This window comes from Monodon monoceros, unplaced genomic scaffold (assembly GCF_005190385.1).
Source record: "Monodon monoceros isolate NGI ecotype Baffin Bay Population unplaced genomic scaffold, NGI_Narwhal_1 Super_Scaffold_4, whole genome shotgun sequence".
Lineage (NCBI taxonomy): Eukaryota > Metazoa > Chordata > Mammalia > Artiodactyla > Monodontidae > Monodon > Monodon monoceros.
Genome location: NW_021703781.1, coordinates 3,043,436 through 3,070,719, shown reverse-complemented (window position 1 = coordinate 3,070,719; position 27,284 = coordinate 3,043,436). Strand labels below are relative to the sequence as shown.

Here is a 27,284-nt window from a genome sequence, read left to right as displayed (position 1 = left end):
AGGGAAAATACGAAAGCTGTAAAGGTGGATCCAGTTTCTCCCTGGCCTTGGGAGAAAGCAGTGTAGTAGCTTCCAGCACAATATGGGATAGACAGGGAGATAGAGCTACAGCAGGAAATCTTCAATTCCTATTAAAATTCTTTATGGCCTATTGTATATCTAGCAGATGTTTTCAAGCCAGTCAAAAATGTAGAAATGACTGTAATTGTTGAGTCAGAGTTACTTTTGTGGAAACAAAACATTATTCTATCACTATACGTATATCGCAATTTCCTTAACAGACCTGAATTTGATTTGCTTTTTTAAATTACAGTCTTTCATATTTCCATGAATGTTCAAATAACGACAACAGAAAAGCGTGAGGAACCAGAGAGGGAAAACTTTTTAAAGTGTGCAGCCCTTTTCTCTTTCTAACTTGGAAGATAATGCTCATGACTGTGTAGAGGGTATGAGATTAAATATTTCCACAGTTGTATTTTTAAATAAACGCTTGAACCTGGCTCTCCATTTTGGAAACCTGGCAGCTCCCACATGGGCAAGGCCATTCATCATATTTCTTAGGGTGTCTGACGTTTCTCCAACTGTTATGTTCGGGTTTCTGGGTTTGTTATGTATTTGGAGTATTGTGTACAGTGACAGCTGCTTATTCTTTTGCTTCTTAGCTTATGGGAATTGTCCTGACATGCTTTCCTGAGAACAGAATTCTCAGCTCCTTGTCATTTTAATTTTACTGGAAGTTAGCTCGTCTGATACTTTCTGTTTTCATTTTATTTTTATATTTTTTTATTTTATTATTATTTTTTTATTTTTATTTTTATTTTTTTGTTGATGCGCGGGCCTCTCACTGTTGTGGCCTCTCCCGTTGCGGAGCACAGGCTTCGGACGCACAGGCTCAGCGGCCATGGCTCACGGGCCCAGCCGCTCTGCGGCACGTGGGAACTTCCCGGACCAGGGCACGAACCCGTGTCCCCTGCATCGGCAGGCGGACTCTCAACCACTGCGCCACCAGGGAAGCCCCCATTTTATTTTTTAATTTGATTTTTATTTTATATTGGAATAGAGTTGATTTACAATGTTGCTTAGTTTCAGGCGTCCTTGTCTGATACTCTTTGCCGAGTAATTCCCTTTCTGCCCCATTTCAGCTGAGCTTTCAGCACAAGATCGGGATCCTGTATTGCAGAGCCGGCCAGAGCACCGAGGAGGAGATGTACAACAACGAGACGGCCGGACCAGCTTTTGAAGAATTCCTCGATCTGCTGGGCCAGAGGGTGCGGCTGAAAGGATTTAGTAAATACCGGGCTCAGCTGGACAATAAAAGTAAGCTTCAGACTTGCTTGTGTGTGCACAGATTTAATGCTCCAAAAGTAGGCGCACCCCCAGACATCTAAGCTAGCGATCCCGAGCCCTCCCCTTCTTGACCCCCTGCAGCAGCCGAGCTGGCTTATTTGGGATGGAGTTGAGATTTCCTCAGATGAGCAGAGGGGGCACATTTCTCAAGAGCTCTGTGTCTCTCATAAGCTCAAAGGGTCAATTCTTGTTCCCATGTAACAAGAGCAGAGATTCCCCGGTGTTTGGTGAATAATCTTTTAATACATTCTTCTTTCTTTTCATCTCACCTGTCCGTTACACCCTGTCCCACTGCAGCAAGGATGAGCCCCGCATTCATTTCTGAAAGTCTAAACATCACCACATCCACTCAGGCCGTGCTCACGGCCTTATCTTTGCTTGTTTCCGTTTTCACGATGTTACCTGGGGAGCTGAAGCAGTGATGAAAAAGCTGACGCATCCTGCTTTCCAAGAACCTTAGTCAGGTCCCCTCCTATGATGTGTGAATTTGTCTTGTCTCTCCATTTAGGTAACCGTGTTCCTTATGGCCCTCATAAATTCGAAGCGTTTCACCTTCGTATTTGTGTTGTCATTTAGTTGCTCTCAGCACACCTGGTAAAAATACCAGGCAGGGTAATTTTGTGAATCTGGGGAAATTCTGCTTATCGTCAAGCAATTGAGCGCTTGCTCTTTTAATGAAGGATGAGCAGATAGATTCTGAACTTGGAGGTCTGGGGGGGCATCTAGCCCTAGAGGAGGGGCCGGTGGGGACTCTTCCCTGGGGGAGGGTCAACGTGTGGCCGAGCCAGGGTTGGCATGGAGGCCACCTGAGCCCCTGCGGCCCCTGGCCCGCTCACCTTGCGACCATCAGAGATGCTTGCCTAGATCGCCGGTGGTGCCATTCTTGGTGCGCGTGGCCTGTCATCAGTTCTGGGGTTTTGATCTGTTTTTGAAAGTTAACACTTAGAGGATAGATCGCAAGACCTGGACACGGTGTTGGCTCACATGCGGGCCCTGTGTGTCCTCCACACACGCCAAGGTTGGAGTTTGACTATTAGGCTGAATGTGTATAGCTCATGCCTCAGAAATATTAAGGTTAGAAAATAATTTGTGACAGCCATCGCAAGTATCCACATCTTTTAAGAAGGATCAGTGAGACCTTTTCTGATTTTCTCCTCTGTTTCCTGTGCAAACTCCCCTTGCCCACAGACAGTCACATACCCCCTAGAGGTGCTGGCGTGCCAGCCTTAGGGACGTCCTTCCAGGAGAACCACTGCCAACGTGGACTCATTGCTATGCATGCCTGCCGTCCCTCGGCTGTGGGGTGGATTGGGGAAGCATTTTAAGAGCTTCTGAGCTGTACATTCTATAAAACTACAACAGAGGTAATGCAGATATTCTCCTATGTATAGAATTGACATCAGCTTGGAGTTTTCATGGCTTAAGAGATGTCTTTAATACGTTACAGAGGTAGTGCTAAGTACTTTGGTACAAGGAAATGATAACTTCAGAACAAGATTTTGATATGTTGATTCTAATAATCAGCGAGTCTTCTATTTTTATGAGCAGGACCTTCTATGAGATGCAAAGAAATCATGGCATGCCTTTAGAGGGGAGGTCTCTAAGAATTATGTTTCATGGAGTGGTCAAATAAAAAGTATGTCTTTCATGAAGTGGGCAAAAAAAAATATCTTCCTTCTTAAATACAGGAGAGTTGTGTTGCAGTTTTCATTCCGCCTGCCCACAGGACCTTGGGCAAATCTGGGCCTCATTTTCTTCACAAAGAAAAGTCAGAGTTTCGGGCTAGAGTATCTGAGATGTCCCTTCCAGCTTTAAAATGGGTTGTTCCTCTCTTAAGTACAGAATGAAATGGGGTAGGAGCAGAGGCGCTGTGAGCCGCTAAGGTGCTCTGCTATCCAGTAGAATATAGACCCCCAGGCCGTGGCCGGCCTTTCTTTGGTTGGCTGCAGAGAATGATAAAACCGGAGACTGCCGTGATGGCCCTTATCTCTCTCTCTCTTTTTTTTTTAAAATAAATTTATTTATTTATTTTTGGCTGCGTTGGGTCTTCGTTGCTGCGTGCGGGCTTTCTCTAGTTGCGGTGAGCAGGGGCTACTCTTTGGTACAGTGTGCGGGCTTCTCGCTGCGGTGGCTTCTCTTGTTGCAGAGCACAGGCTCTAGGTGCGCGAGCTTCAGTAGTTGTGGCACGCGGGCTCAGTAGTTGCGGCTCACGGGCTCTAGAGCGCAGGCTCAGTAGTTGTGGCGCACGGGCTTAGTTGCTCCACGGCATGTGGGAACTTCTCGGACCAGGGCTCGAACCCGTGTCCCCTGCATTGGCAGGCGGATTCTTAACCACTGCGCCACCAGGAAAGCCCCCCTGTATCTCCTTTTGAACAGAAATATTTGCAGCAAACCCCTGAACAAGCTTGAGCTGACCTTTTGCATTACCCTTCTGATGTTTAAAATAAAAACTTTGAAAATATTGAATACTTAATTTTAGAAATTCGTCCTTTAGCACTACTTGAGATAGACAAATTATGACCACATTTTTGAGAGTGTTTCTCCCGCTTCCCCCTAAAAGTGCATTTTTCTTTTTTCATTATGATTTCCTGAATCTGAAGCCCATTGACCAGACTGTGAAATATCTGTCAGCATTTCTCATACTGAATTTTAAGCATCGTAGTAACTTACGTTGTGAGGGGAGTCATTGAACCTGCAGGGTTAGTTCATCCTCTGACCTTCAGTGTTACTTCTTCGTGGGAGGAGCAGTCGTCATTCCATCATGACCGGCCTGCTCACTTCCAAAGCCACGTTTCATCCTTAAGATCCTGAGACAAGACAGTTGAAATGGAAGATTACTCTCTAAGAAGTCCTAAGAAAAATAACAAATATGCATTTAATGAACAGCTAAAAGAGAAAATGGGGGCTGGATAATATAGAGCTTATTAGATGAATATCCTCTCTGACCGTCTGCAAGTTAATTTATCAGTATCCATAGATTAACATTCTACATACTCCCCTTAGGCGTGAAATTTCCTTCTGTGAGTACCTCTCAGCACAAAACTGTATGCAATACTTTTTTCTAGAGGATTTTCAGGACTATTTCTGAGTTGGATATAAATGTTGGAAATAAGAATATGTTGCATGATTTAGAAAGAAAATAATAAATGCCCATGAAGGTTAAGTGTTTTAATGTTCTTAAAGTAAAAATTTTAATTTTCAGATTAAAAAAAGGTTAGCCCAAGATCACTACTTAGAGTTTCCCCAACAAACACAATGGAATAAACTTTGTTTTCAATAATATCGAACAGTATTGTTTGTTGTTGTTTAAAAGGTAGACGATAAACCTGTATATAGATCAAGGATTGAGAAGGGCAGTCTTGAGTTCTGTTTACATCTTAATTTCTATTTATCTTTTTGTCTTTATCCATATGCAAAGTGGTTCAAACCTCCGTCCTAAAATTATTATTTAAACGTTTTATAGTCACTGTTGGTTTGGGTGTCTGAAACTCTCAGTGAGGTAATCTGTTGATAATACAGATGGGTTTCGAATTTGCACAGAATCATTCTGCTTTTCAAAAGATGAATAGCTGTATGATTAACAGGGATTCAGATGTCATATTTTTTTTTAACATGTATCAGTGCATAATATGCAGTAAGAGATCACATTCATCCTCCCTGGTCTTAGTCATATGACTGCATCATCGCATTGCCTGTCAGAAAGAGAAGAAAATTACTTCCATCATTCGGGGAAGAAATCCTTAACATCTTTCATTCCCATTTCCATATGAAGTCAATCCTGTTTCATTTTTCTGGGTTCTGGAGGGTCAAGTGCCCAAGAACAACTGATAATTAACTGTAGACACACGCACACGCACGTGCAGACACACACGATGGGGCAAGGATAACTTCTGGTTAGCTCAGCCCCGTCTAATAATTGCACCCAGACCGGCGCCAGGCCACACCTCCTCCTGTGCTCACCTGTACTTCTTGTGGCAGCAGCATCTCGCCCATGTGGGTCATCTAAGTTAGCACTGCGAAGGCAAGAGTGTAGAAGAAAAGGGAGGGGAAACCACGCGTTCAGTAGAAAGCGCCTGGGTGAGAGCAGATGGCAAAACTCAGGCCGCAGGCGTGGGCTGGAAAGTGGGAGAAACAGGGCCTAGTGAGAGAGCGGGGCCACCCCCAAGACACTGGTCCTTTATCGTTGGGAGGTCTGTTCTTTTCGGTTGAATTGCCTTTTGTAATAATGACCTTCTAAGTGTTGAATTGCTAGTCTGCAGTGGCCTAACTTGTTCTTGCAATTAATCTTTGTTTTCAGCTGATTCTACAGGAACGCATTCCCTGTACACGACGTACAAAGACTACGAGCTTATGTTCCATGTGTGCACCATGCTCCCACACACGCCCAACAACAGGCAGCAGGTACGGCCTCCTCCCACCCCCCACCCCCACAACAGATGCCACCTCCGAGGGCGGCCCTTCCATGCTATCAGTGTATCTCGAATTTGCAAAGAATCAGTAGGTTTTTCTCTTTGAATGGCATTCATAGTCTTTGACTCTTTTATCATCTGGAAGTGTTTGGGCTTTAAAGGGATTATTATGGCACAAGTTTTATTGCACTCTTTTCTTACAGAACTTAGAAACTCTTCCACATTCACCTGGATTGCTTGCCAGGCAAAATCTTAATGGGAAGCAGTGTCAACTGTATTAATTACAGAAGAGGTCAACTAATGTAACCTGACCTTCCGTTTCTGCGTGTGGGTAGATAACTTCTAGAAAATATTGTTAAGAAAGAATCTTGTAACTCACTCGTGGCGTTCTTTAATTTTAGGGGTTTGATTACATTTGGGGTGAGTGCAGAGTTAAAGCAAGGTTTGTTTCCACGCTTAGAAAACTTAATTTTGCTGATGTCACGTAACTGCACTCCCTTGCGCTAAATTAAAGCACCAGGGACTACATAGTAGTTGCTCGATAAGCATTTGTCATGTGAATAAAACTTAATTGTTGCAGAGAACTTTGTCTTTCTTTTTTACATTTTTTCTGAATGCTCATGAAATGCAATGAAGGTAGTCAAGGGGTGCATTTTTCCAGCGAGGCCACTTGCCCTGTTCCCAGGTGGGAAGAACCACCTTAGATCCCCCAGCCAAGAGGAAGAAGAGGCCCCTGACCTCCAGCCCGGCTTTGTCACATTTGGGGCTGTAGCTCCTCTGTTTATTCCTCTTCTCGTGGTAATTGCTAGATGGGTTTTTTTCTACCTAATACTTAACCTCAATCCCTTGTCCTTCCTGTATTTTCTACAGGGTTTTCTAGTAATCAGAGTTCTGCCCATTACCTTCAGAGGATCTGTCTTTTGATCACACGTCTGTATGTTTTTTATGACATGGAGTTACAATCCCTAGGTCACACGTATGAATTTTACACATGTTGTAAACTAAAGGGTTTCTAGCTCTTCAAACGTTTATTTGGAATAATGCCATATAGACTCAGTCAATGTTAAGATGCTCAATTTTAGACCATGCAGTTACTTTTGCGATCATCCAGTAATTAAACTCTGGGTGAGTTGTTGCTGAGAAACCTGGTAGGGCTGACTCAGGCCCAGAGAGGTTAGTGGAAATAGAACCAGTGCCTTTGGACCCCACTCATGGAGCATTCAACCCACAAGGCCCTGCCAGCTCCCCAGTTACCTGAGTCACTGGACTCCGAATCCACTCTGTTGTTTCTCAGAGGGCAACCTCTGAAATTTCGAAGTCCCTTGACTTTGCCGTTACCAGAACTCAAAGCTGGCTTCCCCCGTCCCCTTTTTATTGAACAGCAATTAAAAGTGTGGTTTTATGAGTTCTTTGTACCAGAGTTTCTTTCACTGAAACTCTCCCCGAAAAGTCCTGCACATAAAAACGTGGATGGAAGGATGGGGGTGGGGAGTGAGGTACGTGGGTGTTTTCAACTTCCCAGATGGGAGATTAAGAAAACAAAAATCCCTGTACATTGAGATTGTATATTACCAACTCCGTAGCCTAAAGACTTGTTGGTTCCATTTTTGTTTTCCTTTTTTATCTTGTGTGAGAATCCGTGGCATTGAATGTTATGCCCACGCATTAGAGGTAGAAAACTGCTTGTTTTGCTTTTTTAATTGCTCTTGCTACGTGTAGAATATACATGATCTTATATGCGTTTCATTGGGAAATCTACATGCTCAACGTAGGCTGTAGGCGAGTAATCACAGTATAACAGGGATGAGTGTAGGATGGGGGATAAGAGCCATTGGACTTGTATCCTGAACTTATTGTAGTCAGTCATTTGCCTTGTGGCCTTGGAAAAGATTCTTAGTCTCTCAAGAAATTTGACAATTATCTAATGAGGATGTGGTCTAGGTGGCCAACAGTGGGGGCTTGGAGCCCCGTACTGAGAAGAAAGAGCTCTACACCGAGGCTCAGACGGGAAGAATGCTGTATTTTTGAGATACCTTCCGAGGGTTTGGAAGTGGGGAGGAGTGGCACACCTGAGCGTATTTGGACAAGATGATGCATAGCATCTCCCTCTTAGTGTTAGAATTCCGTGATTCTAGGGCCTTCTTTGAGGCTTCCTCCTCCTAGGTTGGCAAAAAGCTTCAGCAGAAAAATGTAGCTCTTAAGAGCAAGAATTCTAGAACCTTCCTGGATATGAATCCCAGCTACTTAGCTTTGTGACCTTGGGCACAATTGTCTGTGCTTTATTTTCCTTTATCCCTGAAGGTAGAGACTGTTACCTCTTTCTTCACGGAGTGTTGTATGCACACAGAACCACTGCCCAGAACGTGGCGAGCAGTCAGTTAACGTTTGTTGAATGAATGAATGAACCCTTCTTAGACGGTAGTTAGAATTAGGTGAGTTAATATGTATAAAGCACTCAAAATAGTGCTGGCACAGAGTGTGCTCAATAAGTTTTAGGTGTTATTATAATTTATAACTTATGAGATAGAGAGGACAAGTATTTTAGATGACTTAATTTGCATTTTATCTTCCTGTTCCCAGTGCTGAAGACCTATCATGAAAAGCTAAGGCCTGAATAGTTAAGAAAGGAAGGGACTAATTTATCAATAATTTCAGAAAATCATTTTTACTTTGACATTTAATAATTTGCTAACGACGACCAGAATATTCTGGTCATAGATCAGTGATGGCACCGTGCAGTCTTGGAACACGGACTTTCCAAATCTGTTGCGGGTGGTGCTACTTTGCCGTCTCTCACACCCACCCCACCCGTGCCCACAGATTATGGTAATACCAAGGGCATAAGTGTCTGAAGTGACCATCCGGGTTCATGACTGCAGTTTGAGGCCACACAACTTAGCAAAGTTAACTGGTCTGTACGTGAATTGCGCCTCTGACTTTGGCCTCATTAGCCCCGTGGTATTTGTGACTATTTCACTGTTCTAGATGCATCCACATCAGATACAATTTCTTGTGTTTGCTCTTGTAATAAATCAAGCTGAAAGCTGATTCCAAGATGTATTAAAAGTCTTCAGAGAGTCCATGACAGTTGCAAGAGAGTTCAGTCTTTGGAATGTCTGGACTCTTACAAAGAAAACGTAGCCAGATAAGGAAGCCCGTTCTTGGAGTGTTTTCCCTTTTCAATCAAATCCCCCAGGTCTCTCTCTGGGTCTGCTTGGCAGTCAGTCAGTCCACTTTTCCCAGGGCTATCTCCCCTGGCTGCTTCCCTCCTGCTTGTCCTATAGACAGATCGTAGTTAAGCCATCATGGGATGTTATCAGTGGGACTTCACTTTGGCAGAGACAAACTAAGTATATAAACAGATGAAGGTAGCATGGTTCCTGGCACACAGTAAACTTTTGTGTGTGTGTGTGAATGCATGTGTAATGTTAGAACTGCCCTGCTTGGAAGGGGTTTCCGAGCTCCATGGAGGTCCCTAAGGAAAAAGACAAAACCCCTGGGTTTCTGAGATTCCATCTGAAGAATCCTGGTCTTAGCCTAGGGATGGGCTTGATATCTACAGAGGAAATAGGGACAGAGCTTGTTAGGCTAGGCTGGAACCCCTTCTCCATATAATTTAGACAGATGGTCAGCCCCTGCCTTAAGAGGTTTGTGTACATACTTCTGTAAGTCCCTAATTGGTACAGCTGAGGAGCCATTTAAATATTGGAGGAATCTATCTCATTAAGTGCTCTCTCTACAGCCAGGTCCTGACTGCTCTTGGGTTCACCTATAAATAGTAATCTGGAATATTTTGGAAGCATCAAAGCCATATCCAGCTTTCCATGATTAGCTTTATTCCCAGGCCAGAAAGAAGAATGTATACTTATACCAGATAATAAGAATTATTGCTTTGCAGAAGGGCTGGTATTGCCCAGTTTCAGAAGAGAAACATTTGTATCATCATAATCTTTTCTTATCTTCACTTTGTTATTATATCATTAACAATCCGCATTCTTGGTTTATTTCTGTTCCTCCGTTTCCAAAATATTCAGTCTTGCTTAGCTGGTTTGTGCCTTTACTCTTGCCATTGGTAAAATATTTTATATAGTATTTTTATATTGGTTATATAGAATGGTAAATCAGCAATGCATCCTTGAAACGGTAATTAAATTTGAACTCTTCTTACTGATCTGAGATCACAGTGGTTAATTAGAGGTCACTTTTTTGTGGAAGCAAAGGAGGCAAGATCTTTTGTATTTATGTGGTAATGTGTGTAGGTTTTCCGCCTCTTTCTTGCTGGTCAGACTACTATTCTATGTTCACTTTTTCTGTGTCTTTATACAGGAAACTTTATAGATGCCTCTTAAAAATGAGAGCAAAATTCTGACCACTGGTACATGCTCTTTTGAGTACAGAGAATATGAGGGGGCTGTGTTGTGTGCATGCATGTGTGTTTGTGTATGTTCTGTGTGCAAGTGTGCAAAGTTAGGACGGTCTCTGAAGGAGGAGAAGCTAGCACACCGTGTAAAGGGGAGACACTTTCTAAGCAAGGGTTGGCAAACGCAAGGTGCCTGCTGCAGAGACAGGTGGGCGTGTTGCAGGGATAGGGTGGCTGTCCAGAAGGGGAGGGGGGTGACGGGGTCAGAATCCGGGAAGGATCAGGACAGACCAGTCTTTGTCAGCCCTGCTCCTACTGCTGGGGCTTTCCGACCATACCCCAAGGACTGAGATCCAGAATTTATGATTGTTTTTTCAAAAGGGGATACATTTAATTTTGTTCCTCACTTCTGAACTCATCTCTTTGAATTTCAGAACTTGTAATCATTAAACGATGTGGTTTTCTCTTTGAAATCATGCTCATTTTCACATGTTTGCTTCTTAAGACAAGAAACTCTCTCTGGAGATCCGCCTTCTCCAGTTTCAAATTAAGCTTTCTCATCGCTTACCCTGAGAGACTTCTGAACGACATTCCAGCCGCGTCACATCTTCTTGTTACGGTGCAGCCTCTTTCCCCCTCTCCTCCAGAATTAGGTGCAACATGCTTTTTTTTTTTAAACTTCCCAGGTTTTTTTAAAAAAGAATTGAACAAAGAATTTAACCTATTTGCATAGAGGCTGGTAGATCTAACCAAGTTCAACTTTATGCCATTTTCGATGCATATGCAGCTGCCTGGAGGTTGGTTGTTTCCACTTGCTTTCAGTTCTTGCACAAAGTTAAAACTGGACCTGTGAAACCCTGAAGTGTGTTTAAGGAATTGAAGATAAACCCACAGGTTGCTATTTCTGTAGCATCTGTACGTTTTTTGTCAGGGAATTGGGTGAAGAATCACAGTTTCACTTTCCTCGTCATACCAAGAGCTTATTCCTGGCTCACAGCTTGAATCAAGTGTCGGGAAGTTAGCAGAATTGACTCTAAATCTAATACAATATTTATTAACTCACTCTCGCGGTTGAAGACTCTTGAGTTGGCCCTCTTGGCACTGAAGAAGTGTTAGGAGCTTCTCACGTCTGGAAAGGCCTAGAAGACGTCGTTCCTTAATCCCCAAAATAGCACCGGCGGCGTCTTGGTGACCAGGAACTTGCCTTGCTGTCTTGCTGGGCCAACCTGGTTTATGGGCTGCTGTGCCCTTTCCCCTTCCATTTCCGGAGTCGACTTCTACAGAATTTCATTGACGAGTTAGAACAAGACATAACTAACTGCTGAAGAGAACCCTAACCTTTATATAAGAAGCCCAAGAATTACTTAGGTTGTTTACTGTCTGACAATGAATGTTTCCGTGAACCTGCCAGATGCTGTATTTCTTTAGTCTCTGAAAAGATTCAGATATCCTATTGATGGCCCAGGTGTTCATTTTTCTTTGTTTATTCTCTACAGAGAGCTTGAGATTTTATTTTCCTCTTTTTTTTTTTTTTTTTGTGTTACGCGGGCCTCTAACCGTTGCGGCCTCTTCCGCTGCGGAGCACAGGCTCCGGACGCGCAGGCTCAGCGGCCATGGCTCACGGGCCCAGCCGCTCTGCGGCATGTGGGATCTTCCCGGACCGGGGCACGAACCCGTGTCCCCCGCACCGGCAGGCGGACTCTCAACCACTGCGCCACCAGGGAAGCCCTGTTTTCCCCTGCTTAATGAATCTCCTTGTTCCCCGCCCTCCCCCGCACTTTTTCTACAAAGTGCATTTTGTGACCGTGGTTAAATTAACTAGAATTTTAAAACTATTTCTAGCCCATTTTACAAAGCAAAAGAATATGCTTAGAAAGGGGCAAAGGTGGGTTGGCACGTCGTCGAGGTAACTAGCCTTAAAGTTTCCTTTCACTTGCGCTTTAAATGTTCCCGTGGTGAAGTGTAGAACTGGACCCATGGTCTTCCTTCAGGAGCAAGAGAAATGGGTAGGAATAGCTGTCTGCGTTTCACTGACTACTGAGGCTGGGCTGCCCTCTGAGGTTAACCCAGGAGGGTGGCCAGCGGACGCCCTAGTCACTGAGGAAGGAGGGGCCTAGAATTCCGTACGTGGCCTTGGCCCCCGCAAGCTCCATCTATCTTCTCGTCAGTCTGAGAATTCCCGTGTTTCAAGGAGTTCGAGAATTCCCACGTTTCAAGGATACAGAGGAAAGTACAGTGTAGGCCACTGTGTTCGTGCTCAGCAAATACATTGAACACACTGTTAGGTAGTTCAGCTTTTCTTTCCATTTTTCATTTGTTCCTGAATTTTGTTGTCCTGTTACGGTACATGTGAATCATGTATTTCAGTTATTGCGGAAACGAGGGAAGAATACATCTTAGCCTCGTACAGTTTTCAGCTTGTCATGATGCTTGTTTTATTTTTTTATTTATGTTTCTGGCAGCGCTGTGCGGCTTGCCGGATCTTAGTTCCCCGACCAGGGATCAAACCCCGCCCCCCCCTGTAGTGGAAGCGAGGAGTCGTAACCACTGGACCGCCAGGGAAGTCCCGTGATGCTTGTTTTAGATACGTGTGCTTGCCTTGTTTTCTTTTCTTTTCATGAAATGTTTACTGTGGTTAACATCTGTGTCCACTCTAGGATGGGTAAATAGTAGCACAGTGAATATATGACTAGTTTGCTACTGATTTTTTTACGTGCATCTTAAAATGTCACCTTTTACTTAAATATCTAGCGAACATTTTTAAGACGACAGCTGGCTCGTTAATGGATATTAGTATAGCTTTCAAAACTTCACTCAGACAGTAAAACGATTTTTGTGTGTTTATAACTTTAACCATCGGGATTTAAATAGCAGTTTTCCACCATATGAGTCAGCGATTTAACTGGCCCATAGTAGGGAACTCCGGAAGAAAGGACATTTCGTTCCCACTTTTCCAGGCCTTTTATCGTGCTAGATCACAAGTCAGGGGCCTGACAATGAAATCCTTTTTGTATCTGGGTTTAAAAGGTTTTTAAAAGTTGAAATTAATGCTCTTTACAGTGAAGTATGTTCCGTAAGTGCCAAATAAATTTAAGCGCGAGCTTGTTGCCTCTGTTATTGCTCGTAAAGAGAGATTTACTACCCGAGATTACCCCGTTCCTGCAGTGACATCACCAACTCATGTAAGGATTACTGTCTCTGTGAAAACTGAGGGTCCCAGACTCTGGGAGCACAGATCCTGATGGCTTTAGGTGCGTAAGCTTACGGAGTGTATGGATTTGTTGGTGTGTATTCAGAGTTGGTCACAATTTTCTTGCGCGGTGTTACGTGGCTGTGATTGTGTGTTTGTAACGCTTGTTATTTCACTTAACCAGTGTGTGTGTGGGTGTCTGCTGTGTCCTGGGCAGCCCATTAGAAACTGGGAAACCAAAAGTCAACGAGATACATCTCCTGCCCTCGTCATGATTATGACCTGACGCAGGAGAAGTAAACCAAGACTTAGAACAGGACACGACAGCTAATGTGGTCGCCATGGGCCTGGGGTATGGGTGCAGGGCCTGTGCAGTCCCTCCAAGGACATTCTTTCCAGTGTGTTGGTAGCTCAGCAGAGACCTGAGTGGTCTAGGAGAGACTTGGGGTGAAGGGGGCATTCTCGGCAGAAGGAACATCGCAAGTAAAGGGGTTCAGGTGTTACTGACCTGGGGTTCCTTCTCTCCTGATGCACTTGTAATTTATTGGATTTTCCAACTGTTAATCTGGTGGAATTCTCTGTTCCTGAAATACATTGAAAAGGCTAGATTTCAGTTAATTAGCTTGAATATATCAGCCGCCAAAATAACAGTCTTCTGTATTTTTGTTGCAGAAATGCACGTGTCATGTAAGCCCCTGACACCCTCGTGCAGGACTTTCAGCCACTGTACCTTCCCCTGGACGCTCTGCCGTCTCCTCCTTTTAAGTCGAAGAGCTTAATCTACAAGATTCCTTAAAGCGATTTTAGCTCTAATGTGCTGTCATTTCAGGGCAAAAAGTGATAAAGATGAAAAGGAGAGAGAACACCAGTTGCCTTTCAAAGCAAAAGATGAACTTAAATATTGAGGCTTTTCTTTCCATAGGTCTTTGGACGCAGCCATGTCAAGGAGCCCTAGCTTCCGAAGGATGACTCTGCTTTTCTAAAAAACTCCTTGAAATTGAATGCTGAGTGAATTGTGTACATTTACGTATCTTGTCTTTACAGAAAACCGTGTCTGTAACTCTGTGTGTTCACTTTCCTGACTGCAGCTCCTGAGGAAAAGGCACATAGGAAATGACATCGTGACCATTGTTTTCCAAGAGCCTGGAGCACTTCCTTTTACTCCAAAAAGCATCCGGTCCCACTTTCAACATGTCTTTGTCATAGTCAAAGTGCATAATCCATGCACTGAAAATGTGTGTTACAGGTGAGTCCCTGGCGTTTCATGCTCCCAGGGTTGTTCCAACAGGACCTGATTCCCCAAAATGTCTTCCAATTAGTTTTCCAATTATTATTTCTATGCCCATAATTATCCTTTTTTTTTTCTAATTATATTTCCCACAGTCTTCACTCAGGCACTTTCTTTCTTTCTTTCTTTTCTTTTCTTTCTTTTCTTTCATTTTATTTTTGGCTGCGTTGGGTCTTGGTTGCTGCGCGCGGGCTTTCTCTAGTTGCGGCGAGCGGGGGCTACTCTTCGTTGCGGTGCGCGGGCTTCTCATTGCGGTGGCTTCTCTTGTTGTGGAGCACGGGCTCTCGGCACACGGGCTTCAGTAGTTGTGGCACACGGGCTCAGTAGTTGTGGCTCGCAGGCTCTAGAGCACAGGCTCAGTAGTTGCGGTGCACGGGCTTAGTTGTTCTGCGGCACGTGGGATCTTCCCGGACCAGGGATCGAACCCGTGTCCCCAGCAATGGCAGGCGGATTCTTAACCACTGCGCCACCAGAGAACTCTTACACTCAGGTACTTTCTGTAAGAAATTATTGCCTTCTTCCCATTTTGAAACAGTGAAATTCCTAGCAGTTCACAGTCCTAGGTTTCACCTTTCCTCAATGTTAAAGACTTCCTCCAGTCCCTGCCAGACCATCGCTTGATTGATAGCAGCCTCAGAAGTGGAGGATCTGGCCATTTCAGTGCTTCCCTGAAAGAAGCGCATTCTGGTGGTAAAATGTTTCTTCCCGTCTAAGAGCTTGGAAACACACACACACGGTGGTGTGGTGGTGTGTCGAGATAGGGGTTTGACACTCGCTTTGGTGATTTCAAAAGGCCATCCAGGTGCCTCGGAATCCCGAGACTGACGAGGTCTGCCCTTCCTGTACCCATGCTCTTCCTTAGGAAACAGCTGTCCCCGAAGGCTCCTGCCTTGTGGGGTGTCAGTAAAAGAGCCGGTCTCTGACCTGAGTGAGAATCCAGCTCTCCTGCCCCGTCATGGCGCTTTGTAACGAGTTAGCTTATGTTTTGGAGCCTTCATTTCCTTTTCTGAAAACTGGGGATAATAGTACCCACTTCAATGTGTAGTTATGAGGAATGAATGGCAGGAATTATGCAGAACACCTGTTAGAGTTCCTGGCGCTCATCTTTAAGCAGTGGTTACCGGTTGAGCAGCCTCCCGGACCTGGATGGGGCCCAGGCCTGGGTACGTGTGAGGGGGCAGAGGGGCCTGTGAACTGCAGCCGTGCCCTCCTAGGGGCGAGGAGACTGGCCTGTGTGCTTGGTGTCGCCAGCTTGCATCCCCACCCCACGCTCTCCCCATCGGCATGGTTTTCCCCCGTGGTGATACTTGTATGCGCCTCAGTTCAAGACCCCTGGCCTGAATGCTCAGAACGACTTTTTATTGAAAAAAAAAAAAAGTGATATTTGAAAAAAAGCACATCTAGTCTGTATAAACGGTACGCTTAAAACCGGTGACGTTGGTGCAAACATGCTCAGTCGGCTTATTCTTCTGGGATCTCCCCTGATGAATGGTAATTATGCAGAGTAATCTTAAATGAGCCTTCCTAATGGATTGGAAACATAAGCCTAGGGCTTTATTGTATTTGGTGTTATTGTAGAGGCTGCTATTCTTAGGTCAGATCAAGTATTTTTAATTACTTTCTATCTTTAGTTTATGCTTCTATCATGAGGTGGTTGATTAGCACAAAAAATCTTAAGGATAAATAATACCTCTTTATTTTTATCTCTTTTAGGTTTTCTGTGTTTAATTAAATGACCGGGGAGGGATGCTTTTGATATAGATCTTACCTATCAACAAAGTGGCTTGCATTATGTTTCCTGTGGTAGAAACCAGCTTGTACAGATGGTTCAAAGATGGGGTCATTGCCTTTGCAGATACCACGTTGCCATCACTGAATTATCATTTACTAATGAGATTCAAATGTAAAGCAGTGGAGTGCCTCTAGGTTTTGGAAGTGCCTCATAAACATTCATAATGATCACACTTACCACCTCATGAGTGTCCTTCAAAGAATCAATTGTAATCTTCTGGAAAACTAGTCAAATCGATTCCATGACATTTTTATGAAGATGTGTTTACTCTGTCACAGGGAATAAGGTTACAGTGCCCAGGTTTTCCGGAAACACCTCATAGGTCTGTTTCCTATGATTTCCTCAAAACATACCAGTCACAAAATAAATTCATTAAAATAATTTCCAAGGAAATGATAAAATATAGTCCAGGTCTGCTGTTTTCTGGGTTGCTCCGTCTGAATCACGGGCGCGTTTTATAGAAGGCTGGGTTGGCCGCACACACTCCTGTGACCCCCGTGCGTCGTTCGTCCCGTGAGCTTTGCACAGGCGCTGAGTGGCAGTGAGTTCTGGCGGATCACGACCTGTAGTACCACGTAGCTCAGAGGCATGGTCCAGGCAGACTGCTGGGGCGAGATGCCCTCCTCTGATAAAAGCGTGCTGCTAACCAGGGCACGCGTCTGGAGTGTGAAAGAGCAGGCTCCCACCTTCCAGAGAAGTCCGAGGCGTGCCCCCTGGATACAGCAGGGCTCTCTCTCGGTGATGCTGGGGCCAGTTGAACCTAGAAAGAAATAATGGGGCAACATCCACAAAGCTCCATGTTATGTAATTTTAGTCTAAAATTATTAAAAAGCAAACTTAACTGATTACCTGTTTCTTTATGCGAGATTCTTTCACTTCAATGGTTGTAGCCATTGTAGAGCTAACTCTGAGGGATTTATGTGTTTGTGTGCTTTTCAAGATAAACTCTTTGCAAAATGCATCCTTTAATAACTGAATGAGTAAACTTCTTGCTGTGTGGAGGCTTAGTAGCTAACTGTCACTTAAAAGGGAAGTAGCATCTATATAAAACGATGACTTCCATTTTAGAAAACTTACTATGTATCCCCTTCTTACAAGCATTAGATGGTAATGTTAAATCGATGATGAAAACGATAATTATTTGTGGCAATTGTAGTGATGCTAACAGTTGAGTTAATAATAGCTTAGCATGCATTATTTTGTTTTAATCCTCATAGCGTGCTTTTGAGGATGGTACTGTTTTAACCCCCGTTTCACAGACGAGGCACTGAGGGATTAAGTAACTCAGAGTCCCTCAGAAAGTGGTGGAGCTGGACTCCTACGAGGAGCACCGGTTCCTGGAATCTGCTGTACCCCACGTTGCTTTCCTAAAACCCTTTAACTGGCACGTGAAGGAAGGCTCTTCTTTGTACTGTTGCCCTCAGTGGAGGGGTGTTATGTCTAAATCATCAGTAAATGCTATCAAGTTATTTGGGTAAAATAAGAAATTCTAAAACATACTCTTGTTTCCACCCACTGGGAATTATCCCGGTCTGGCAAAAGAATATTCCATCTTAACTCTGCTTGAAAGCATTACGGACTATATAAGCTTTTGTAACCAGGGGTTTCTAATTGATCCCCATTCTCAGACTATCATGGTGATCATGGGCTAGTAATAGTAGTAATAGTGATCACAGTAACAGCTGTGCCTGGATTCTGCTTCTTTTTTGGTACCACTTTGATCTGAGATACGTAGGATAGTGGTTTATCGAGCCACACTGCACCATACACTGTAGTGGAGGTGTCCAGTTAGACATTTGGTTTAATAATTTGGGACAAGAAGAATCGCCCTGTTAACAGATGTCTCTCTCTGCCCACTCTGGAGCTCCACAGTGAGAGCCGTCTTGGAACACGTTTAGATATAAAAAGTTCGCCCTGATGCTTCGGCTTAAGTGCATCCACAGACAGTAGCTTGAGATCCACAGAGCTAAGTGCAAAAAGTAATCCTGTAAGGTGTTAAATGGGATTTGACCTCCTCAGCGTTCCATGGGTAAAATACTTCCAGGAACCTGTGCCCATCACTGGAAGAGAAAACCATGTTTAGGAGAGGTGATCACATGAGTTGATTATGGCCAGTGTCGGGAGGGCAGGGTCCAGTGCACTGAGAGGCCACTTGAGCTGGTTGATCGTTCTGGTGGGGAAGCAACAGGTGTGGCTACACTACCCACAGTCCAGACATGTAGCTTTGGGACAGCTCTCTACGAAATAACGCCTGAGGACAAGTTAATTCCTACTCAGTCTAGAAGGTTCTTCCTAAGGATGGTAGTGAGAGGAAGACGGGTCATATATGGTGTCAGCCCCTCGGCCATTTGAAACCTCCACGATGTTCCTAGGACCTTCCTTGAGGACATGAGTCAAGTCCCCCCACCTCCCTCTCTGGTTCAGCGCCTTTACTACCATGCATGTGAGTGAGTTTGGTCTTCTGTCCCAAAGGGAAGCAGTCCTTCCCTCCCCTTTCACGCCAGCTAAGGCCCCGCCCAGACCCTCTTCCATCGTATAGCTCTTTCCCCGGAAATGATGAACGCCGCTGAAGGGTGTGCAGGTTACAGCAAAGGGGAGAGATCCCTGGGGACTGTGACCTATTTGGAGTCTAACCAGCCACATTCCAGAAAAGGAATTCACACCTAATGTTTTCATTCCTTAATCACCTCTTTCAGGATTTTCTACCATGAAGAAGATGAAAAGTAGGTTGCTTCCTTTGTTTATCCCAACACAGAAAATACCAGCCTGGGCAGATGTGGGGTTGGTTCCCATTCTTGGTCTGCAGTAGCTGCTCAGTAACTGGGGCGTGCTGTGGGGTTCATTCATTCACTCACTCCAGTCCTTCACCTGCTCATTCATTAATTCACTCTTATTTCAAAAAGGATTTGAGACAGCGAAAGCTTCTGTCTGATACAGGGGAGAGCATTATTGGTTTTGCCATATTAAGATGGTTATTGCCGTCACTATACATTTGATCTTTTCAGTCTCTGGAATCTCTTAAAACTTTGCTCCTATAAAATCTTCATTTAGATTTTCAAAACGTGATCAAGTGAGCATTTCCTTAAAAAAAGTGACATTCAAAACTTTGGGCCCTGTAAGCATGATCATTGTGTCCAATAGCAGTGAGATCGCGAATAGCCGGCTGGGCTAACCGCACTGCTGTTGAAAGTGTCACTGCCTCTCAGTGGTGACCAGCCACAGAGCACCAGCCTGGCTACAGATCCCTCATCCCTACCTTAGTCAGCTTGCACAGCCGTGACTAGGACCACAGACCCGGTGGTTTAAACAACAGACACTTACTTCTCACAGTTCCGGAGGCTGGAAGTCCAAGATCAAGGGGTTGGCAGGTTTGGTTTTTCCTGAGGCCTCTCTCCTTGGCCTACAGATTAACTGCTGTGTCCTCACATGGTCTCTCCTCTGTGTGTGTGCATCCTTGGTATCTTCCTGTGTGTCCAGGTTTCCTTCTGTAAGGACACCTGTTAGACTGGATTAAGGCCCACCCTAACGGCCTCATTTTGACTTAATCATCTCTTTAAAGACCTGATCTCCAAACACAGCCACATTCCCAGGTACTGGGGTTTTGGACTTCAGCATACAAATTTTGGAGGGACACTACTCAGCCCCTAACACCCCCTCAACTACTAAGTTTGAAAAGTTTTGCTAAAAACAAAGAAAAACTTGATACCCAGAAATGAGCATACCAAGAGGCTACAAAGTAGCTGGCTTCAGTCGAAAGTGTGGGTGTATGTCACATTTCTGAAGCTAACTATTACGGCCTCACAATTCATCTTGTTTCTTCTTTTCCTCCCTCAGTGTTGGAGTTTCTAGATCAAAAGATGTGCCACCATTTGGTCCACCAATTCCCAAAGGCGTAACTTTCCCAAAGTCAGCAGTATTCCGGGACTTCCTTTTAGCGAAAGTAATCAATGCAGAAAACGCAGCCCACAAATCAGAGAAGTTTCGAGCGATGGCCACTCGGACGAGGCAGGAGTACTTGAAGGACCTGGCGGAGAACTTTGTCACAACCGCCACCGTGGATACGTCCGCGAAATTCAGCTTCATTACCCTGGGTGCCAAGAAGAAGGAGAAAGTAAAGCCCAGGAAGGATGCCCACCTCTTCAGCGTCGGTGCGATCATGTGGCACGTTGTGGCGCGGGACTTCGGCCAGTCCTCAGACATTGAGTGTCTCCTTGGGATTTCCAACGAGTTCATAATGCTGATCGAGAAGGATTCCAAGAACGTGGTCTTTAACTGTTCCTGCAGGGATGTCATTGGGTGGACATCTGGGTTAGTGAGTATCAAAGTGTTTTACGAACGAGGAGAATGCATCCTTCTGTCCTCGGTGGACAACTGTGCCGAAGACGTCAGGGAAATTGTCCAGCGATTGGGGGTAAGTACAGGTTTCTGTTTATCCACCATCCCTAGCTCTGCAATCCCAGATTCGTAGTAGCTTCTGCTGTGGAACTTCCTCCCCAATTACATCACCTAGGAAGTGAATTACTATTTCTTAGGGGTAGAGTTTGATTTAATTTTTTTTTTAATTTTTAAATTTTTATTTTATATTGGAGTATAGTTGATTAACAGTGTTGTGTTATAGGGTTTGATTTTCAATGCTGTGTCCTTTAGAGCTGTTGCTGAATCCATGAATGGTGGCGAAACACCCATTACAAATTGATTGGAAAGAAAAAGTGAAGCCAACTTTCCAAAGGGAACATCGGGATATATTTTCATAGTGTTTCAAGGAAGGACAAGAATTTACTAGATATTATGTCTGTTTGTAGAGACTGGCACGACAGTACCTTCCCGGGGGGAAATTAATAGGCACAGAATCACCGTTGACCATACTGATGGTCAGAGTAAGCCCTCTTCGCTGTTTCACCTCTGCGTACTTACACAACAGGTATTTTTGTTTAGTCTGCCAGATTAAATATGTTAGTAATCTTGCAGCCAGTCTCTTACAGAGGTTTTATAGAATTACCCGTTAAGTTAGAAAGACTTGAAGAAAAAAGTCATAAAAAAGATTGTTATTTGCAGTACAAAACCATGATGTCCGTGGTATTTAACAGTTGTATTTCTACTTCATATTTTAACAAAGGAAGATACAGATTTTAGTTTGAGTATATACAATAGAATTTTAAGAATAAATGAAATATAAGAACAAAATGTGCTTTGACGAAAGAATTTTTCATGTGTGAATCTTCCCCCAAGGGGATGGATATTTCATTAATTAGAGACGATTTAGTCAGTTATGGATCATGAGAAAAAGAGAAATTATACCCATTTCCTGCCCCCTTTCCTCCCACCAAATATAAACCTTTTATTATTCCAGACCACGTAGATGAGACAATGCAATCATGTCAGTGTCTGCTGGCCTTGGAGAAATAATGTCATTATTTGCAGACGCTCTTTACAGGAAAGGGCCTCCGTGTGTTCAACAGTATTGAGGGCGTATGTGCGCAAGCTGAGATGTGATTCAGGGATGATTAAGTGTGTGATCAGTTTACGTATCTGGAGAATTGAGTTATCTTGTGAGTGTCAGGGCACATTGTGCTTTTAGTAATACTGCAAATACTTCTTTTGAGGAGACCTACTGAGTCATCATAATTTGTGCTCCGGAAAATACAACATAAACACACCCCCTTCACCAACCACCAAAATGCACGTCCCATAGGTTCTGACACATTCACTGTTCTGTGGACCCCCTTCTACCATTTTCCTAGAAAAATGACTATATTGCTAATGTGACTAAGGTGCCTGATAATCTGGAATATTTTTGAGGAAGTATATTCTGTATCTCGGATGACTTGTAACAGGAGATGGTGGAAACAAACCAACCCAAAGACTGTTGGGGGATTAGAACAAAAGGCTGGTGCAGGACAGGAGCAACAGAAATGGAAAGGAAGAGGATGAAGCTGTCGTAGTGGAGAGATGGGGAAGGGGTGCTACTGGGCAGATGGTGAACTCTGCATTTTCTAGTGGTGGGAAGTGAAATCAAAGGTGTCTGCTATGCAGGTAAAGACACAGGTGGGGAATAAGAGCTCCCACCTAGGGCTTCCCTGGTGGCGCAGTGGTTGAGAGTCCGCCTGCCGATGCAGGGGACGCGGGTTCGTGCCCCGGTCCGGGAAGATCCCACATGCCGCGGAGCGGCTGGGCCCGTGAGCCATGGCCGCTGAGCCTGCGCGTCCGGAGCCTGTGCTCCGCAGCGGGAGAGGCCACAGCGGTGAGCGGCCCGCGTACCGCAAAAAAGAAAAAAAGAAAAAAAAAAAAGAGCTCCCACCTAAAGGGACAGGTAGGGCCGGTCACTCTCAGCAGAGCCCAGGCTTGGTTGAATGCTCTCCTGTTGCCATCTGGAAATTCTCAATAATTTTTGACTAAAGGGCCTGCATTTCTGTTTTGCACCAGACTCCACAGATTATGTAGCCAGTCGCGGGTACATGGATAGGAGGCCACCATGTGATCATTGAGGCCAAGTAATTATGTGAGGAACTCCAAATAAATGGAGAGCTTGATCCTTCAGCCTTTGCAAATGTTTAGAAGTAAGGAACAGAAGTGAGAAAGAAATCGCAAAAAGTAGGGGACATGGCAGGTGGTTGGAAGAAATAAGAGCAAGAGACAGAACAGGTAGGACTCGGAAAAACCTTTCACTCTTCAATCTGATATATGGATGTTAAATTTCAGCTGAAAATTGCATCCATATTGGAGAGAAGGCTGGGCACATGTCAGATGTAGTCTTTTGGTCAGAGAGCTTCGTTGAAACAAAGCTGAAAAAGAAGTGAAGGACAAATTTATTCAGGTTGTATATATTACAAAAGTGCCTTTTCAACAATTTTAAATTAGTTCAGTTCGTAACTTTGGAAACTTCAGTCTTTCAAAACTTCACCACTGAGACCAGCAATCCCTTTCCCCATTTTCCTAAGCCCCAAACTGTCATGTGTGCCTGATTAGCAGGGTGGGCGCCGTGGCGGTAATAACCACGGTAACGTCCGCCACACCAGTGATAACCATGAACCAGCCCCGGTCCCACAGCTGTACTTACAGTCATAGGTCTTCTTAAATAGGAATCTGTGTATTCAGAGCGTGTTTCATGGAAATGAAGCATTTATGAAAACTGAAACTCTGTGCTTTGGGGGATACGGGTATGATACCTCGCAACTTCCAGCTGCCCACAAGTAAGTGATGTCGTGGTCATCAAATGATATTCTCAATGAGCCCATGTTTTTCTTTCAGTGCATGTGGGCTATTCTCATTAAGCACTTCTGAGGGTGGCATTAACTAATTATTGGTGCTTTAGTTCACTGAGTGGGATGCTTGTCTACAGACACCAAGGAGGCCAGCTGACTGGCCACATTTGATCTGAATGGTCCTTACCACCCAAGCAAGCAAGGGCAGGCAAGGGCAGGCTGTCCCCAGGAGAGGGATCCTAGGGGCTAGAACAGGATGTCCGCAGGCCTGGTGCACAGAGAGCACTTAAGGTTTTCCTGACAGCCTGACTTCCTGCTGCTGCCCATCCTGTGGGCAGGGCGCTAACTGTTAGCTTGGAAGGGCTTTGGGCCATTTTTTTCTCCACCGTTTGTATATGGCACACTTTGCATATCCATTCAACCGTCCATGGACACTTGAGTTACTTCCACCTTTTGACTATTGTAAATAACGCTGCTAAGAATGTGGGTGTACAAATACCTGGGTGTACCTCTTTGAGACCCCGCTTTAAATTCTGTTGGGTATATACCCAGAAGTAGAATTGCTGAGTCTCATGGTAATTCCATTTTAATTTTTTGAGGAACTGCCATGCTGCTTTCCATAGCTGCTGCACCATTGGGCCATTTTTTTAAGTTGAATAAAATTGTCTAACAGGGAATTCCCTGGCTCTCCAGTGGTTAGGACTCGGCGCTCTCACTGGCAGGGGCCCGGGTTCCATCCCTGGTCGGGGAACTAAGATTCCACAAGCCACACCATACGGCCAAAAAAAAAAAAAAAAAATTGTCTAATAGGTTTTATTGCTTGATGGGTGAAAGGCTTCACATGTTTTCAGTTGCTTCAGTCCATCTGGAACAATGGAATTTATATCCTTAAGAGCCAAGTTAGGTGACGTAGAAAGGAGAGGGGGGAGTTATCAGAGCCCGTCTTAATCTCACAGGCTCTGTGTCAGTGGCTTCTAGGAAAAAGCAGGACACCTGTACCTGGTTTGCCTTTGAAGAATGAAACCTTTGTTTTACTTTTGTTATTTTCATTGCGCCTGATGCCAGGGGTAATTACGGTAAAGTCTGGATTGAACCGTGTCCTTGTCTTGTCATCTTGTCCCTGGGATGTGTGCCCCCCCGCAGTGCCACCCCTCACGGTCCCCTTCCCCCTTAGATCGTGACCAGGGGCTGCGAGACTGTGGAAATGACCCTGAGGAGGAACGGGCTCGGCCAGCTGGGCTTCCACGTGAACTTCGAAGGAATCGTCGCAGACGTGGAACCTTTCGGTTTTGCGTGGAAGGCCGGCCTTCGTCAGGGCAGCCGCCTCGTGGAGATCTGCAAGGTGGCCGTGGCCACGCTGACGCACGAGCAGATGATCGACCTTCTCCGGACCTCGGTGACTGTGAAGGTGGCCATCATCCAGCCCCACGACGACGGCTCGCCTCGGAGGTAGGCTCTCATCTGCGCTCGCTCCTTCTTGGCCTCTGTGGCAGGTGCTATCCTGCAAGGTCCTCAGAAAGTGTGGTCACGTGCACCTTCCACCTAAGTGGTCTGGATGTCAACCATTCGGGCAACTTCAGAGAGCTTTAAAAAAGTCATTAGTATATAATAAGTGATAAACTGTCATTTTCTAAGCATTTTGTTGGGACGTTGAAGTCATTGGTTAACAGGATATTTAAGAGATCTCATTGATTTAGGATATCGATGTGTGGAGGAATATTGGGACATCAGATACACTGGTGACCACTGCATTCTGGTTGAACTGGTCCAGGGCATTCTCAAAAGCTGTCATGGGACACCTAGGAAAAGAAGTGGCTGGACTTGGAAAGCTCAGAGCGGATGGGTGGGGGCTAGGGACAAGAATGGGATTAGAAAGTGATACCATTCCATTGTCAATAGAAAGTTCTCATGCTCAATATCAAGGAAGCATTAGGCCAAGGGGAGAAAAAACTCTCACTAAGAACAAGCCACCCACCTGGCCTTGGCCCCTGTTGTGCAGCAGTGTCTATAGTGGTATCTGGAGTGCATTTTCTGTGCCTCTGTCTCAAATGCAGTTCCCTGCTGGCTGGCCAAGAGCCCTGGCTTTGGAGGGATGAAGCATGCTTGCAATCCAGACGTTAGCTGTGTGATCTTGGGTGGGTCACATGCTCTCTCTAAGCGTCCCTTAGTATCTGTAAGATGGCATTACAATATTGCCTACCTCGTACTCTGTGATGAAGATTAAATAAGGCAATAATGTGTAAGGCACTTAACACCTTCTGGCGTGATCAACACCTTACTCATTTTAGTTAAAAGGAAAATAAACTAAAACTTTAGGATAGTCATTTGAATTTTTTCATGCTGTAAAAGAAATCCTTACTCAAAGATAGCAAGGTGACTGTGCCCACTTTCTGATCTGCTGTAGTAACTCAGGTCACTCTTTCTACCCTGTCCGTCTCCTTTGCCCATCATCCAAACCAGCACTGTCCAGTCGCACTTTCTCTGATGACATGTTCCATATCTGTACCATCCAAACAGTGGCCACTAGCCACATGGGTAGCACACACTTGAAATGTGACTAGTGTGACTGAGGAAAATGAGTTTTCATTTTAACTAACGAATTAAGATTCAGTTAGCCACATCTGGCTCGTGGCTGCCATATTGGATAGAGGAGCTCTAAACCATGGTCTTTTTTAGAAAACAAACCAATGGTATACCACCTTCCTCTCTGGTTAATGTGCAAAATTTTGCAAAAGTGTGTTTCTATTGGTTATCTTACCATTTGCCTCTTGCTTGACTTTCTATGGTCTTGTTTCCTCTATCTGCCCAGTAAGTTTGCAGAATAAAAGTTAACGAGCTGAAATTCTTCTTGAGAGTAGTAGACGCATGTCGCAGGAAATACCCAAGGAGTTTCTTGTTGCCTTGTAGGATTCTGTCCCATTAAATCCATTTGCTCCCCAAGAATCCCATGAATCACTCACGGTGGTATGCGTACAAGAAAATCAGAGACAAAAATTACTTTCTTAAAAAATGAGTCTTGGAAATAACAGAAAACAAATCCTTTAAACTTGGAAACTAAAATAATTTTGTAAGTGTTAGCCTTTTAAAATAAATTTTAAACCAGTTATTAGAAATTTTTCCATAAGATAAATTTCTTTCTTCATTGGCTAGAGTTATAGGTTTGTAAATTTTGTGGTGAGAATCAAGTCTTTTCATCTGTCTTAGAGGCTGATTACTTCTATAGAATTAGACAAAACTGTTACCATGTTCTCCCAAAATTAAAAAACAACATTTCTCTCCTATTTTTAGTTTTGGTCTACTGTTACTCAATAAGACATTTCTTTTAAGCTTTCAAGAGATCTGCTTAATAAAAATGTTAAAGTTATCGTTATATTTGATATTTAAAACATATGATTTAGAAAAATAGAATCTCCTAAGAAATACGGAATTGTTTTTCAGCTAAAGCAAATAAACAAATAAAAACTACCATTTAAAAGTCCCGGGCTTCCCTGGTGGCGCAGTGGTTGGGAGTCCGCCTGCCGATGCAGGGGACGCGGGTTCGTGCCCGGGTCCGGGAAGATCCCACATGCCGCGGAGCGGCTGGGCCCGTGAGCCATGGCCGCTGAGCCTGCGCGTCCGGAGCCTGTGCTCCGCAACGGGAGAGGCCACAGCAGTGAGAGGCCCGTGTACCACAAAAAAAAAAAAAAAAAAAAAAAA

The 27,284-nt window shown here is 44.4% G+C and overlaps 1 protein-coding gene across 3 annotated transcripts in view; it reads left to right on the top strand.

Moving 5' to 3' along the window:
- The window catches only part of SIPA1L2 (signal induced proliferation associated 1 like 2), a 220,841-nt gene that overhangs the window by 140,238 nt on the left and 53,319 nt on the right, over positions 1-27,284 (top strand). For all 3 annotated transcript variants that reach the window (XM_029245525.1, XM_029245527.1, XM_029245526.1), the window contains exons 5-9: positions 1,143-1,317; positions 5,645-5,748; positions 14,395-14,552; positions 20,221-20,797; positions 24,763-25,037. In XM_029245525.1, the coding sequence (XP_029101358.1) occupies positions 1,143-1,317; positions 5,645-5,748; positions 14,395-14,552; positions 20,221-20,797; positions 24,763-25,037 (1,289 nt within the window). The remainder of the gene's footprint in view (positions 1-1,142; positions 1,318-5,644; positions 5,749-14,394; positions 14,553-20,220; positions 20,798-24,762; positions 25,038-27,284) is intronic.